The 17,254-nt window shown below is 50.6% G+C and overlaps 1 protein-coding gene across 2 annotated transcripts in view; it reads left to right on the top strand.

Moving 5' to 3' along the window:
* Window positions 1-17,254, top strand: part of LOC144487298 (branched-chain alpha-ketoacid dehydrogenase kinase-like) — a 37,814-nt gene that overhangs the window by 8,852 nt on the left and 11,708 nt on the right. For both annotated transcript variants that reach the window (XM_078205376.1, XM_078205377.1), the window contains exons 5-7: window positions 6,037-6,156; window positions 8,703-8,801; window positions 14,836-14,909. In XM_078205376.1, coding sequence (XP_078061502.1) covers window positions 6,037-6,156; window positions 8,703-8,801; window positions 14,836-14,909 — 293 coding nt within the window. The remainder of the gene's footprint in view (window positions 1-6,036; window positions 6,157-8,702; window positions 8,802-14,835; window positions 14,910-17,254) is intronic.

The raw sequence follows: 17,254 nt of genomic DNA, 5'->3' as shown, positions 1-17,254 counted from the left end.
TCCAAAGATGTGCAGGTTAGGTGGATTGGCCATGCTAAATTGTCCCTTAGTGTCCAAAGATGTGCAGGTTAGGTGGATTGGCCATGCTAAATTGTCCCCTTAGTGTCCAAAGATGTGCAGGTTAGGTGGATTGGCCATGCTAAATTGTCCCGTAGTGTCAAAGATGTGCAGGTTAGGTGGATTGGCCATGCTAAATTGTCCCTTAGTGTCCAATGATGTGTAGGTTAGGTGGATTGGCCATGCTAAATTGCCCCTTAGTGTCCAAAGATGTGCAGGTTAGGTGGATTGGCCATGCTAAATTGTCCCTTAGTGTCCAAAGATGTGCAGGTTAGGTGGATTGGCTGTGCTAAATTGCCCCTTAGTGTCCAAAGATGTGCGGGTTAGGTGGATTGGCCATGCTAAATTGTCCCTTAGTGTCCAAAGATGTGCAGGTTAGGTGGATTGGCCATGCTAAATTGTCCCTTAGTGTCCAAAGATGTGCAGGTTAGGTGGATTGGCCATGCTAAATTGCCCCTTAGTGTCCAAAGATGTGCAGGTTAGGTGGATTGGCCATGCTAAATTGTCCCTTAGTGTCCAAAGATGTGCAGGTTAGGTGGATTGGCCATGCTAAATTGTCCCTTAGTGTCCAATGATGTGTAGGTTAGGTGGATTGGCTGTGCTAAATTGCCCCTTAGTGTCCAAAGATGTGCGGATTAGGTGGATTGGCCATGCTAAATTGACCCCTTAGTGTCCAAAGATGTGCAGGTTAGGTGGATTGGCCATGCTAAATTGTCCCCTTAGTGTCCAAAGATGTGCAGGTTAGGTGGATTGGCCATGCTAAATTGTCCCTTAGTGTCCAAAGATGTGCAGGTTAGGTGGATTGGCCGTGCTAAATTGTCCCTTAGTGTCCAAAGATGTGCAGATTAGGTGGATTGGCCATGCTAAATTGTCCCTTAGTGTCCAAAGATGTGCAGGTTAGGTGGATTGGCCATGCTAAATTGTCCCTTCGTGTCCAATGATGTGTAGGTTAGGTGGATTGGCCATGCTAAATTGCCCCTTAGTGTCCAAAGATGTGCAGGTTAGGTGGATTGGCCATGCTAAATTGTCCCTTAGTGTCCAAAGATGTGCAGGTTAGGTGGATTGGCCATGCTAAATTGTCCCTTAGTGTCCAAAGATGTGCAGGTTAGGGGGATTGGCCATGCTAAATTGCCCCTTAGTGTCCAAAGATGTGCAGGTTAGGTGGATTGGCCATGCTAAATTGTCCCTTAGTGTCCAAAGATGTGTAGGTTAGGGGGATTGGCCATGCTAAATTGCCCCTTAGTGTCCAAAGATGTGCAGGTTCGGGGGATTGGCCATGCTAAATTGTCCCTTAGTGTCCAAAGATGTGCAGGTTCGGGGGATTGGCCATGCTAAATTGCCCCTTAGTGTCCAAAGATGTGCAGGTTAGGTGGATTGGCCATGCTAAATTGTCCCTTCGTGTCCAAAGATGTGTAGGTTAGGGGGATTGGCCATGCTAAATTGCCCCTTAGTGTCCAAAGATGTGCAGGTTCGGGGGATTGGCCATGCTAAATTGCCCCTTAGTGTCCAAAGATGTGCAGGTTCGGGGGATTGGCCATGCTAAATTGTCCCTTAGTGTCCAAAGATGTGCAGGTTAGGTGGATTGGCCATGGTAAATTGTCCCTTAGTGTCCAAAGATATGCAGGTTAGGTGGATTGGCCATGCTAAATTGTCCCTTAGTGTCCAAAGATGTGCAGGTTAGGTGGATTGGCCATGCTAAATTGTCCCTTAGTGTCCAAAGATGTGCAGATTAGGTGGATTGGCCATGCTAAATTGTCCCTTAGTGTCCAAAGATGTGCAGGTTAGGTGGATTGGCCATGCTAAATTGTCCCTTAGTGTCCAAAGATGTGCAGGTTAGGTGGATTGGCCATGCTAAATTGTCTCTTGGGGCAATTTTGAGCTTTCTCTGTTGATTCTTCTGCCTGGGACTTCTTTCATACCTTTGCTATCTCGATGGTGTTTTCTCCAAAACATAGATGAAGCTATGAGAGCCGGCGTTTCTCTCTCTTGAGAGCTGAGAGCTGCTATCCCTGGCAGGGGGCAGTCGCTCTATCTTCTTGTCCCACTGCCCCTTCTTTTATACCGGTGATGATCTATCAATATTTCCCACATTGGTTGTCAACACCGTCAGATTTAAATTTAACAGGTTCTTGGTATCTAAGTGCCTGGTACAAATTGATTGGCTAATTTCCAAAGCCTGTTGCTTTGGTAACACTGCCGCTTGGCCTGTCAAAGGACAAAGAATATTACAGCACAGGAACAGGCCCTTCGGCCCTCCAAGCCTGCACCGACCATGCTGCCCCCGACTGAACTAAAACCCCCTCCCCTTCCGGGGACCGTATCCCTCTATTCCCATCCTATTCATGGATTTGTCAAGACGCCCCTTAAAACTCACTATCGTATCCGCTCCCACTCCCTCCCCCGGCAGCGAGTTCCAGGCACCCACCACCCTCTGTGTAAAAAACTTGCCTCGTACATCCCCTTTAAACCTTGCCCCTCGCACCTTAAACCTGTGCCCCCCAGTAATTGACTCTTCCACCCTGGGGGAAAAAGCTTCTGACTATCCACTCTGTCCCTCATAATCTTGTAGACTTCTATCAGGTCTCCCCTCAACCTCCGTCGCTCCAGTGAGAACAAACCAAGTTTCTCCAACCTCTCCTCACAGCTAATGCCCTCCAGACCAGGCAACATCCTGGTAAATCTTTTAGAACATAGAACATAGAAAAGCTACAGCACAAACAGGCCCTTTGGCCCACAAGTTGCGCCGAACATGTCCCTCCCTACTAGGCTTACCTATAACCCTCTATCTTACTAACTTCCATGAACTTATCCAAAAGTCTCTTAAAAGACCCTATCGAATCCGCCTCCACCACCACTACCGGCAGCCGATTCCACGCACCCACCACCCTCTGAGTGAAAAACTTACCCCTAACATCTCCTCTGTACCTACTCCCCAGCACCCGAAACCTGTGACCTCTTGTGGCAACCATTTCAGCCCTGGGTAAAAGCCTCTGAGAATCCACTCTATCAATGCCCCTCAACATCTTATACACCTCTATATCAGGTCACCTCTCATCCTTCACCTCTCCAAGGAGAAAAGACCTCGCTCTCTCAACCTATCCTCATAAGGCACGCCACCTAATCCAGGTAACATCCTTGTAAATCTCCTCTGCACCCTTTCTATGGCTTCCACATCCTTTCTGTAATGAGGCGACCAGAACTGGGCACAGTACTCCAGGTGGGGTCTGACCAGGGTCCTATACAGCTGCAGCATTATCTCCCGATTTCTCAACTCAATTCCTCTATTGATGAAGGCCAGTATTCCATACGCCTTCTTAATCACAGCCTCTACATGCGACGCTGCTTTGAGCGTCCTATGAACCCGGACCCCAAGATCCTCCTGATCCTCCACACTGCCAAGCGTCTTACCCTGAATATTATATTCTTTCATTCCTATTCGACCTGCCAAAATGAACCACCACACACTTACATAAGAACATAAGAAATAGGAGCAGGAGTAGGCCATCTGGCCCTTCGAGCCTGCCCCGCCATTCAACAAGATCATGGCTGATCTGAAGCGAATCAGTTCCACTTACCCGCCTGCTCCCCATAACCCCTAATTCCCTTATCGGGAACTTATCTGGGTTGAAGTCCATCTGCCACTTCTCCGCCCAGTCTTGCATCTTATCTCTGTCTCGTTGCAACTGCTGACATCCCTCTACACTATCCACAACCCCCACCAACCTTTGTGTCATCAGCAAACTTGCCAACCCATCCTTCCACTTCCTCATCCAGGTCATTTATAAAAATCACAAAGAGCAAGGGTCCCAGAACAGATCCCTGGGGCGCTCCACTGGTGACCGACCTCCATGCTGAAAAAGACCCATCTACAACCACTCTTTGCCTTCTGTGGGCAAGTCAGTTCTGAATCCACAAAGCAACGTCCCCTTGTATCCCATGCCCCTTCACTTTCTCAATAAGCCTTGCATAGGGCACCTTATCAAATGCCTTGCTGAAATCCATATAAACTACATCTACCGCTCCTCCCTCGTCTATGTGTCTAGTTACATCTTCAAAAAATTCAATTAAGCTCGTAAGGCATGATCTGCCTTGGACAAAGCCGTGCTGGCTATTTCTGATCATACTATTCCTCTTCAGATGTTCATAAATCCTGCCTCTCAGGATCTTCTCCATCAACTTACCAACCACTGAGGTTAGACTCACTGGTCTATAATTTCCCGGGCTATCTCTTCTCCCTTTCTTGAATAACGGAACCACATCCTCAATCCTCCAGAACCTCTCCCCTCTCCATTGATGACGCAAAGATCATCGCCAGAGGCTCAGCAATCTCTTCCCTCGCCTCCCACAGTAACCTGGGGTACATCCCATCCGGTCCCGGCGATCTATCTAACTTGATGCTTTTCAAAAGCTCCAACACATCCTCTCTCCTAATGTCCACATGCTCAATCTTCTCAGTCCACTGCAAGTCTGCACTGCGACTACCAAGATCCTTTTCCACTGTGAATACTGAAGCAAAGTATCATTGAGTACCTCTGCTATTTCTACCGGTTCAATACAGACTTTCCCACCGTCACATTTGATAGGTCCGACTCCTTCACATCTTATCTTCTTGCTCTTAACATACTTGTAGAATGCCTTGGGGTTTTCCTTTATCCTGTCTGCCAAGGCCTTCTCATGTCCCCTTCTTGCTCTTCTAATTTCCCTCTTAAGTTCCTTCCTCCTAGTCGTATACTCTTCTAGATTTCTAACAGAACCTCGATCCCTGAACCTTTTGTAGGCTTTTCTTTTCTTCTTGACTAAATTTGTTACAGCTTTCGTGCACCATGGTTCTGTACCCTTTTGTTTTTCTGTACCCTCTCCAAAGCCTCCACATCCTTCTGGTAGTGTGGCGACCAGAATTGAACACTTTATTCCAAGTGCGGCCTAACTAAGGTTCTATAAAGCTGCAACATGACTTGCCAATTTTTAAACTCAATGCCCCGGCCGATGAAGGCAAGCATGCCGTATGCCTTCTTGACTACCTTCTCCACCTGCGCTGCCACTTTTCAGTGACCTGTGTACCTGTACGCCCAGATCCCTCTGCCTATCAATACTCTCAAGAGTTTTTTTTTGTTCCTTTCTGGGACATGGGCGTCGCTGGCCGGTCCAGCATTTATTGCCCATCCCTAGTTGCCCTTGGAGGGCAGTTGAGAGTCAACCACATTGCTGTGGCTCTGGAGTCACATGTAGGCCAGACCGGGGTAAGGACGGCAGATTTCCTTCCCTAAAGGGAACCAGATGGGTTTTTCCGACAATGGGTCATCAGTAGATTCTTAATTCCAAATATTCTTTTATTGAATTCAAATTCCACCATCTGCGGGATTCGAACCCGGGTCCACAAAACAGTAGCTGAGTTTCTGGATTAATAGTCTAGCGATAATACCACTCGGCTATCACCCCCCCCAAAGGGTTCTGCCATTTATTGTATATTTCCCATCTGTATTAGACCTTCCAAAATGCATTACCTCACTTTTGTCCGGATTAAACTCCATCTGCCCTCAACTCTTTTTAAAAACTACCTGGACCTGCACCGTAAGCGGTGTACGCTACAGGGCTGTGGGCCGTATGCTCGTTAAAAAATGTTTCATTTTGTGTACTCTGTGTACTTGCAATTCTTTTAGCTTTCTAAGCACGGAAAAAGCGCCACCTTTTAACGGGACCCGTGCGATGCTTTTCCACCCCCACCGTGCATTTTACAATGTTACAGACACCAACCTACAATGACCTCTTCCCAAGCTGGCAACAGAAGTTGAGGTGCGGTGTTCGTAGATCCCGGAGGGTAGCGGGACGGGAAGATGAAGGTGGGTCAGATGGGGGATACTTGCCTTGAGGTTGGCGGAGCTGTGGAATGGTTGGCGTCTTGGGAGGGAGAGAGCGTGTGTTTAAATTGGTCTATGTGTGTGACCCTTTTCCCCCCCCCCTTCCCTCCCCTCTCCACAGATCAAGAACAGTGAGGTGGAGGGGCAGTACTGCCGGCTACTGCAGCAGCTGCTGGACGACCACAAGGACGTGGTTACCCTGCTGGCCGAGGGCTTCCGGGAGAGCCGCCGGCACGTCAAGGTGAGCTCTCCCCGCGCGGGAAAGGCCCAGGCTTCGCTCCGGGGCCCAGGCCCCGTTCCCTCAGAACGGCGACCGTTCGGAATTCCAGAGAGCGTCACTCAAATAGAAACTCCCACAGAGGGAGGGAGGGAGGTGGGGAGTTTGAGTCGGGGGACACGAAGGGACCGCGCGCACGCACATGCGCACGAACACTCAAACTTACACGCGTGTTCACACACACACACACGTTCGCACTCACTCACGGACGTGCCCACTCGCGCTCACTCACCATACACCCATAGAATCCCTACGGTACCAAGAGGCCATTCAGCCCATCGAGTCTACACTGACTCTCTGACAGAGTATTTTACCCAAGCCCTCGCCCTTAACCCCACACATTTAGCACGGCCAATCCGTCTAACCTACTCATCTTTGGACACTAAGGGACAATTTAGCATGGCCAATCCACCTAACATGCACATCTTTGGACACTAAGGGGCAATTTAGCATGGCCAATCCACCTAACCTACACATCTTTGGACACTAAGGGGCAATTTAGCATGGCCAATCCACCTAACCTACACATCTTTGGACACTAAGGGACAATTTAGCATGGCCAATCCACCTAACCTGCACATCTTTGGACACTAAGGGACAATTTAGCATGGCCAATCCACCTAACCTACACATCTTTGGACACTAAGGGACATTTACCATGGCCAATCCATCTAACCTACACATCTTTGGACTTTGGGGGGCAATTTAGCACGGCCAATCCACCTAACCTGCACATCTTTGGACATTAAGGGACAATTTAGCATGGCCAATCCACCTAACCTGCACATCTTTGGACATTAAGGGACAGTTTAGCATGGCCAATCCACCTAACCTACACATCTTTGGACACTAAGGGACATTTACCATGGCCAATCCATCTAACCTACACATCTTTGGACTTTGGGGGGCAATTTAGCACGGCCAATCCATCTAACCTACACATCTTTGGACTTTGGGGGGCAATTTAGCACGGCCAATCCACCTAACCTGCACATCTTTGGACACGAAGGGGCAATTTAGCATGGCCAATCCACCTAACCTACACATCTTTGGACACTAAGGGGCAATTTAGCATGGCCAATCCACCTAACCTACACATCTTTGGACACTAAGGGACAATTTAGCATGGCCAATCCACCTAACCTGCACATCTTTGGACACTAAGGGACAATTTAGCATGGCCAATCCACCTAACCTACACATCTTTGGACACTAAGGGACATTTACCATGGCCAATCCATCTAACCTACACATCTTTGGACTTTGGGGGGCAATTTAGCACGGCCAATCCACCTAACCTGCACATCTTTGGACATTAAGGGACAATTTAGCATGGCCAATCCACCTAACCTGCACATCTTTGGACATTAAGGGACAGTTTAGCATGGCCAATCCACCTAACCTACACATCTTTGGACACTAAGGGACATTTACCATGGCCAATCCATCTAACCTACACATCTTTGGACTTTGGGGGGCAATTTAGCACGGCCAATCCATCTAACCTACACATCTTTGGACTTTGGGGGGCAATTTAGCACGGCCAATCCACCTAACCTGCACATCTTTGGACACGAAGGGGCAATTTAGCATGGCCAATCCACCTAACCTACACATCTTTGGACACTAAGGGGCAATTTAGCATGGCCAATCCACCTAACCTACACATCTTTGGACACTAAGGGGCAATTTACCACGGCCAATCCACCTAACCTACACATTTTTGGACACTAAGGGGCAATTTAGCATGGCCAATCCACCTAACCTGCACATCTTTGGACACTAAGGGACAATTTAGCACGGCCAATCCACCTAACCTGCACATCTTTGGACACTAAGGTTCAATTTAGCATGGCCAATTCACCTAACCTACACATCTTTGGACACGAAGGGACAATTTAGCATGGCCAATCCACCTAACCTGCACATCTTTGGACACTAAGGGACAATTTAGCACGGCCAATCCACCTAACCTGCACATCTTTGGACACTAAGGGACAATTTAGCACGGCCAATCCACCTAACCTGCACATCTTTGGACACTAAGGGACAATTTAGCATGTCCAATCCACCTAACTCCAGATCTTTGGACACTAAGAGGCAATTTAGCATGGCCAATCCACCTAACCTGCACATCTTTGGACATTAAGGGACAATTTAGCATGGCCAATCCCCCTAACCTGCACATCTTTGGAGTGCGACAGGAAACCAGAGCACCCGGAGGAAACCCACGCAGACACGGGGAGAATGTGCAGACTCCGCACAGACAGTGACCCGAGCCGGGAATCGAACCCGGGTCCCTGGCGCTGTGAGGCAGCAGCGCTAACCCGCTGTGCCACCGTACAATAAGGGAGGCGCAGGCTTCATTCTGGGCCTAGTGCTGCACTAAGTGACCTCTGACCTTGCCCTGATGAGGGAGCCAGTTGCGTAGTGCGGCAGTGGGGAGGGAGGGTCGGGCCCAGTAACTCTGGCTCCTTCATTCACCGTGGGATCCTTCTCTCCGCTTCTAGGATGAGGCAGTGATCCGTCTTTTTCTGGACAAGACGCTGACATCACGGCTGGGTATGCGAATGTTGGCGACACACCACCTGGCGCTGCACGAGGACCGGGTAAGCGTGGCAACGCCACACCACAGCTCAGGGTGGGTGAGCCAGCACGCCTGAACTCAATCCCAAACCGCTTCCCGTCCACTCCCACTGTACACAATCCCAAACCCCTTCCCGTTCACTCCCACTGTACACAATCCCAATCCCAAACCCCTTCCCGTTCACTCCCACTGTACACAATCCCAATCCCCATCCCCTTCCCGTTCACTCCCACTGTACACAATCCCAATGGACTCCAAACCCCTTCCCGTTCACTCCCACTGTACACAATCCCAATCCCAAACCCCTTCCCGTTCACTCCCACTGTACACAATCCCAATCCCCTTCCCATTCACTCCCACTGTACACAATCCCAATCCCCTTCCCGTTCATTCTCACTGTACACAATCCCAATGGACCCAAACCCCTTCCCGTTCACTCTCACTGTACACAATCCCAATGGACCCAAACCGCTTCCCGTCCACTCCCACTGTACACAATCCCAAACCCCTTCCCGTTCACTCCCACTGTACACAATCCCAATCCCAAACCCCTTCCCGTTCACTCCCACTGTACACAATCCCAATCCCCATCCCCTTCCCGTTCACTCCCACTGTACACAATCCCAATGGACTCCAAACCCCTTCCCGTTCACTCCCACTGTACACAATCCCAATCCCAAACCCCTTCCCGTTCACTCCCACTGTACACAATCCCAATCCCCTTCCCATTCACTCCCACTGTACACAATCCCAATCCCCTTCCCGTTCATTCTCACTGTACACAATCCCAATGGACCCAAACCCCTTCCCGTTCACTCTCACTGTACACAATCCCAATGGACCCAAACCCCTTCCCGTTCACTCCCACTGTACACAATCCCAATGGACCCAAACCCCTTCCCGTTCACTCCCACTGTACACAATCCCAATCCCCATCCCCTTCCCGTTCACTCCCACTGTACACAATCCCAATGGAATCCAAACCCCTTACCGTTCACTCCCACTGTACACAATCCCAATTCCAAACCCCTTCCCGTTCACTCCCACTGTACACAATCCCAATCCCCTTCCCGTTCACTTCCACTGTACACAATCCCAATCCCCTTCCCGTTCACCCCCACTGTACACAATCCCAATGGACCCAAACCCCTTCCCGCTCACTCCCACTGTACACAATCCCAATCCCCTTCCCGTTCATTCCCACTGTACACAATCCCAATGGACCCAAACCCCTTCCCGTTCACTCCCACTGTACACAATCCCAAACCCCTTCCAGTTCACTCCCACTGTACACAATCCCAATCCCCTTCCTGTTCACTCCCACTGTACACAATCCCAATGGACCCAAATCCCTTCCCGTTCACTCCCACTGTACACAATCCCAATCCCCTTCCCATTCACTCCCACTGTACACAATCCCAATGGACCCAAACCCCTTCCCGCTCACTCCCACTGTACACAATCCCAATGGACCCAAACCCCTTCCCGTTCGCTCCCACTACACAATCCCAATGAACCCAAATCCCTTCCCGTTCACTCCCATTTTACACAATTCCTATGGACCCAAACCCCTTCCCGTTCACTCCCACTGTACACAATCCCAATGGACTCAAACCCCTTCCCGCTCACTCCCACAGTACACAATCCCAATGGACCCAAACCCCTTCCCGTTCGCTCCCACTACACAATCCCAATGGACCCAAATCCCTTCCCGTTCACTCCCATTTTACACAATTCCTATGGACCCAAATCCCTTCCCGTTCACTCCCACTGTACACAATCCCAATCTCAATCCCCTTCCCGTTCACTCCCACTGTACACAATCCCAATCCCCTTCCCATTCACTCCCACTGTACACAATCCCAATGGACCCAATCCCCTTCCCGTTCACTCCCACTGTACACAATCCCAATGAACCCAAACCGCTTCCCGTTCACTCCCACTGTACACAATCCCAATGAACCCAAACCACTTCCCGTTCACTCCCACTGTACACAATCCCAATCCCCTTCCCGTTCACTCCCACTGTACACAATCCCAATCCCCTTCCCGTTCACTCCCACTGTACACAATCCCAATTCCCTTCCCGTTCACTCCCACTCTGCACAATCCCAATGGACCCAATGCCCTTCCCGTTCACTCCCACTGTACACAATCCCAATGGACCCAAACCCCTTCCCGTTCATTCCCACTGTACACAATCCCAATGAATCCAAACCGCTTCCCGTTCACTCCCACTGTACACAATCCCAATGGACCCCAAACCCTTCCCATTCACTCCCACTGTACACAATCCCAATGGACCCAAACCTCTTCCCGTTCACTCCCACTGTACACAATCCCAATCCCCTTCCTGTTCACTCCCACTGTACACAATCCCAATGGACCCAAACCCCTTCCCGTTCACTCCCACTGTACACAATCCCAATCCCAAACCCCTTCCCGTTCACTCCCACTGTACACAATCCCAGTGGACTCAAACCCCTTCCCGTTCACTCCCACTGTCCACAATCCCAATGGACCCAAATCCCTTCCCGTTCACTCCCATTTTACACAATTCCTATGGACCCAAACCCCTTCCCGTTCACTCCCACTGTACACAATCCCAAACCCCTTCCCGTTCACTCCCACTGTACACAATCCCAATGGACTCAAACCCCTTCCTGTTCACTCCCTCCTTTACACAATCCCAATGGACCCCAAACCCCTTCCCGTTCACTCCCATTGTACCCAATCCCAAACCCCTTCCCGTTCACTCCCACTGTACACAATCCCAATGGACTCAAACCCCTTCCTGTTCACTCCCACTTTACACAATCCCAATGGACCCCAAACCCCTTCCCGTTCACTCCCATTGTACCCAATCCCAAACCCCTTCCCGTTCACTTCCACTGTACACAATCCCAATCCCCTTCCCGTTCACCCCCACTGTACACAATCCCAATGGACCCAAACCCCTTCCCGCTCACTCCCACTGTACACAATCCCAATCCCCTTCCCGTTCATTCCCACTGTACACAATCCCAATGGACCCAAACCCCTTCCCGTTCACTCCCACTGTACACAATCCCAAACCCCTTCCAGTTCACTCCCACTGTACACAATCCCAATCCCCTTCCTGTTCACTCCCACTGTACACAATCCCAATGGACCCAAATCCCTTCCCGTTCACTCCCACTGTACACAATCCCAATCCCCTTCCCATTCACTCCCACTGTACACAATCCCAATGGACCCAAACCCCTTCCCGCTCACTCCCACTGTACACAATCCCAATGGACCCAAACCCCTTCCCGTTCGCTCCCACTACACAATCCCAATGAACCCAAATCCCTTCCCGTTCACTCCCATTTTACACAATTCCTATGGACCCAAACCCCTTCCCGTTCACTCCCACTGTACACAATCCCAATGGACTCAAACCCCTTCCCGCTCACTCCCACAGTACACAATCCCAATGGACCCAAACCCCTTCCCGTTCGCTCCCACTACACAATCCCAATGGACCCAAATCCCTTCCCGTTCACTCCCATTTTACACAATTCCTATGGACCCAAATCCCTTCCCGTTCACTCCCACTGTACACAATCCCAATCTCAATCCCCTTCCCGTTCACTCCCACTGTACACAATCCCAATCCCCTTCCCATTCACTCCCACTGTACACAATCCCAATGGACCCAATCCCCTTCCCGTTCACTCCCACTGTACACAATCCCAATGAACCCAAACCGCTTCCCGTTCACTCCCACTGTACACAATCCCAATGAACCCAAACCACTTCCCGTTCACTCCCACTGTACACAATCCCAATCCCCTTCCCGTTCACTCCCACTGTACACAATCCCAATCCCCTTCCCGTTCACTCCCACTGTACACAATCCCAATTCCCTTCCCGTTCACTCCCACTCTGCACAATCCCAATGGACCCAATGCCCTTCCCGTTCACTCCCACTGTACACAATCCCAATGGACCCAAACCCCTTCCCGTTCATTCCCACTGTACACAATCCCAATGAATCCAAACCGCTTCCCGTTCACTCCCACTGTACACAATCCCAATGGACCCCAAACCCTTCCCATTCACTCCCACTGTACACAATCCCAATGGACCCAAACCTCTTCCCGTTCACTCCCACTGTACACAATCCCAATCCCCTTCCTGTTCACTCCCACTGTACACAATCCCAATGGACCCAAACCCCTTCCCGTTCACTCCCACTGTACACAATCCCAATCCCAAACCCCTTCCCGTTCACTCCCACTGTACACAATCCCAGTGGACTCAAACCCCTTCCCGTTCACTCCCACTGTCCACAATCCCAATGGACCCAAATCCCTTCCCGTTCACTCCCATTTTACACAATTCCTATGGACCCAAACCCCTTCCCGTTCACTCCCACTGTACACAATCCCAAACCCCTTCCCGTTCACTCCCACTGTACACAATCCCAATGGACTCAAACCCCTTCCTGTTCACTCCCACTTTACACAATCCCAATGGACCCCAAACCCCTTCCCGTTCACTCCCATTGTACCCAATCCCAAACCCCTTCCCGTTCACTCCCACTGTACACAATCCCAATGGACTCAAACCCCTTCCTGTTCACTCCCACTTTACACAATCCCAATGGACCCCAAACCCCTTCCCGTTCACTCCCATTGTACCCAATCCCAAACCCCTTCCCGTTCACTCCCACTGTACACAATCCCAATTGACTCAAACCCCTTCCCGTTCACTCCCACTGTACACAATCCCAATGGACCCAAACCCCTTCCCGCTCACTCCCACTGTACACAATCCCAATGGACCCAAATCCCTTCCCGTTCACTCCCACTGTACACAATCCCAATCCCCTTACCGTTCACTCCCACTGTACACAATCCCAATCCCCTTACCGTTCACTCCCACTGTACACAATCCCAATGGACCCAAACCCCTTCCCGCTCACTCCCACTGTACACAATCCCAATGGACCCAAATCCCTTCCCGTTCACTCCCATTTTACACAATTCCTATGGACCCAAACCCCTTCCCGTTCACTCCCACTCTGCACAATCCCAATGGACCCAAACCCCTTCCCGTTCACTCCCACTGTACACAATCCCAATGGACTCAAACCCCTTCCCGTTCACTCCCACTGTACACAATCCCAATCCCAAACCCCTTCCCATTCGCTCACACTTTCTGCTGTCTTCACCATCTTCTGTTGCCACCTTTGCGATTGAGATGAGGTTTTCTTTTAAGATGTCAATGTGGCTGTTACGCTGGCAGACAACAGTTACTGGCTGTCTCTGAGGCTGAGAGAACGCTGTGGCAGACAACAGTTACTGGCTGTCTCTGAGGCTGAGAGAACGCTGTGGCAGAGGCAGTTGCTGTCTGTCTCTCTCTTGAGCTGTGAGCTGTGGCAGGGGCAGTTGTTGTCTGTGTCTCTCTCTCTCAAGCTGTGAGCAGAGGCAGTGGCTCTGTGGCCGTTTGGAGCTGTCGCTGTTATACCCCTGATGACCTATCAACAATCCTCATAATAGGATTGGCTTACCAAATCATCAGATTCAAATCTGATAGGCTGCTGCTATTCAAATGCCCAGTTTAAACTGATTGGTTAAACTTCACAAACAACCTGTCGCCTTGGCAGCAGTTACAGTCTCACCTCGCGATACAAAATGTTTCACTCTGTGTACCGCATTGTTTCCGTCTGTGTACTCGAGTTGCACCTCCATCTCTTTTAACCCCCTAAGCAAAGCACAAAATCTACCTTTTTAAAAAAAAACAGACTGTGTGCAATTTTTACAGCTCTTAACATGTTTAAATTTTTAAAAATAATTTCACAACAGCGAGACCTCCCACGGTCGAATAGATGTCTCTTCCCCCCCCCCCCCCCCCCACGGAGGGGTGGCAGGGGAAGGGTTTGACGATGCCCGGTGGTCGCGTGTTGGAGGTTGGCGGCGGGGGGGGGGGACGACAAGTGAAAGAAATCGGGGCATTTTGACACTCCAACGCACTCTCTCTAACCAACCCCACCCCGCTCCCCAACCCCTTTGTCTCTCCCCGTACAGCCGGATTTCGTCGGCATCATCTGCATGCGCCTCTCCCCCAAGAAGGTCGTCGAGAAGTGGGTGGACTTCGCCAGGTAAGGTGGAGCCTTGCCTTGCTCGGAGTGCTGGCGGAGGGAGTTGGGTGAGGGTAGAGTGGGCGCGGGGGGGGGGGGCGGGAACACTGGTCTCTGCTGCTCGCCATACAGGATCATTCCATTTATTAACTCTAGGACGTGGGCCTTGGAGGCTCGGCCGGGGAAAATCTAGGCAGGGCAAATACTTCACGTTTCTCCCCAGCGACTTATGGCGAGTTTAGACCAACTGTACAACAGATACTTGCGACGCATTGGGAGCTAGATATCAGAGAGTCGCAGAGGTTTACAGCATGGAAACAGGCCCTTCGGCCCAACTTGTCCATGCCACCCTTTTTTTAAACCCCTAAGCTAGGGGCGGCACGGTAGCACAGTGGGTTAGCGCTGCTGCCTCACAGCTCCAGGGACCTGGGTTCGATTCCCGGCTCGGGTCACTGTCTGTGCGGAGTCTGCACGTTCTCCCCGTGTCTGCGTGGGTTTCCTCCGGGTGCTCCGGTTTCCTCCCACAGTCCGAAAGACGTGCTGGTTAGGGTGGATTGGCCATGCTAAAATGCCCCTTAGTGTCCAAAGATGTGCAGGTTAGGTGGATTGGCCATGCTAAATTGCCCCTTAGTGTCCAAAGATGTGCAGGTTAGGTGGATTGACCGTGCTAGATTGTCCCTTAGTGTCCAAAGATATGCAGGTTAGGTGGATTAGCCATGCTAAATCGTCCCTTCGTGTCAGGGGAACTAGCTGGGGTAAATGCCTGGGGTTACGGGGATAGGGCCTGTGGTCGGTGCAGACTCGATGGGCTGAATGGCCTCCTTCTGCACTGTAGGATTCTATGATTCTAATCCCAATTGCCCGCGTTTGGCCCATATCCCTCTCTACCCATCGTACCCATGTAACTGTCTAAATGCTTTTTAAAAGACAAAATTGTACCCGCCTCTACTACTGCCTCTGGCAGCTCGTTCCAGACACTCACCACCCTCTGTGTGAAAAAATTGCCCCCTCTGGACCCTTTTGTATCTCTCCCCTCTCACCTTAAACCTATGCCCTCTAGTTTTAGACTCCCCTACCTTTGGGAAAAGATATTGACTATCTAGCTGATCTGTGCCCCTCATTATTTTATAGACCTCTATAAGATCACCCCTCAGCCTCCTACGCTCCAGAGAAAAAAGTCCCAGTCTATCCAGCCTCTCCTTATAACTCAAACCATCAAGTCCCGGTAGCATCCGAGTAAATCTTTTCTGCACTCTTTCTAGTTTAATAATATCCTTTCTATAATAGGGTGACCAGAACTGTACACAGTATTCCAAGGGTGGCTTCACCAATGTCTTGTACAACTTCAACAAGACGTCCCAACTCCTGTATTCAATGTTCTGACCGATGAAACCAAGCGTGCCGAATGCCTTCTTCACCACTCTGTCCACCTGTGACTCCACTTTCAAGGAGCTATGAACCTGTACCCCGAGATCTCTTTGTTCTGTAACTCTCCCCAACGCCCGACCATTAACTGAGTAAGTCCTGCCCTGGTTCAATCTACCAAAATGCATCACCTCACATTTGTCTAAATTAAACTCCATCTGCCATTCGTCAGCCCACTGGCCCAATTGATCAAGATCCCGTTGCAATTGGAGATAACTTTCTTCACTGTCCACTATGCCACCAATCTTGGTGTCATCTGCAAACTTACTAACCATGCCTCCTATATTCTCATCCAAATCATTAATATAAATGACAAATAGAATCCTACAGTGCAGAAGGAGGCCATTTGGCCCATCGAGTCTGCACCAAGAACAATCCCACCCTATCCGTGTAACCCCAGATATTTACCCCGCTAATCCCTTTAACCTACAAAACCTGGGACACTAAGGGACAATTTAGCATGGCCAATCCACCTAACCACAAACACTCACTCCCTCCACCACCCACGCACAGCAGCAGCCGTGTGAACCGTCTACAAGATGCCCCGCAGCGACTCGCCAAGGCTCCTTCCACAGTACCTTCCAAACCCACCACCTCCACCCACCGAGAAGGACATGGGAGGGGGCAGCAGACGCATGGGGAACACCCACCGCCTGCAAGTTCCCCCTCCGAGCCCCCCCATCCCGACCTAGAAATATATCAGCCATTCCTTCACTGTCGCTGGGGTCAAAATCCTGGAACTCCCTCCCTAACAGCGCCGTGGGTTCACCTACACCACACACACACACACACACGGAGGACCGCAGCGGATTCAAGATGGCGGCTCACACCCCTCCCCCCCTCGCCGCACCCCCCACCTCTCGAGGGGGCAATTAGGGATGGGGAAATAATGCAGTGGCAGAATGTATCAGCGCAGAGATGAGTTGAGCACGTCGCAATGT

The sequence above is a fragment of the Mustelus asterias genome, unplaced genomic scaffold, assembly GCF_964213995.1.
Source record: "Mustelus asterias unplaced genomic scaffold, sMusAst1.hap1.1 HAP1_SCAFFOLD_721, whole genome shotgun sequence".
NCBI lineage: Eukaryota > Metazoa > Chordata > Chondrichthyes > Carcharhiniformes > Triakidae > Mustelus > Mustelus asterias.
The sequence above is the reverse complement of the archived record's forward strand: the minus strand, read 5'-3'. Positions and strand labels throughout refer to the sequence as shown.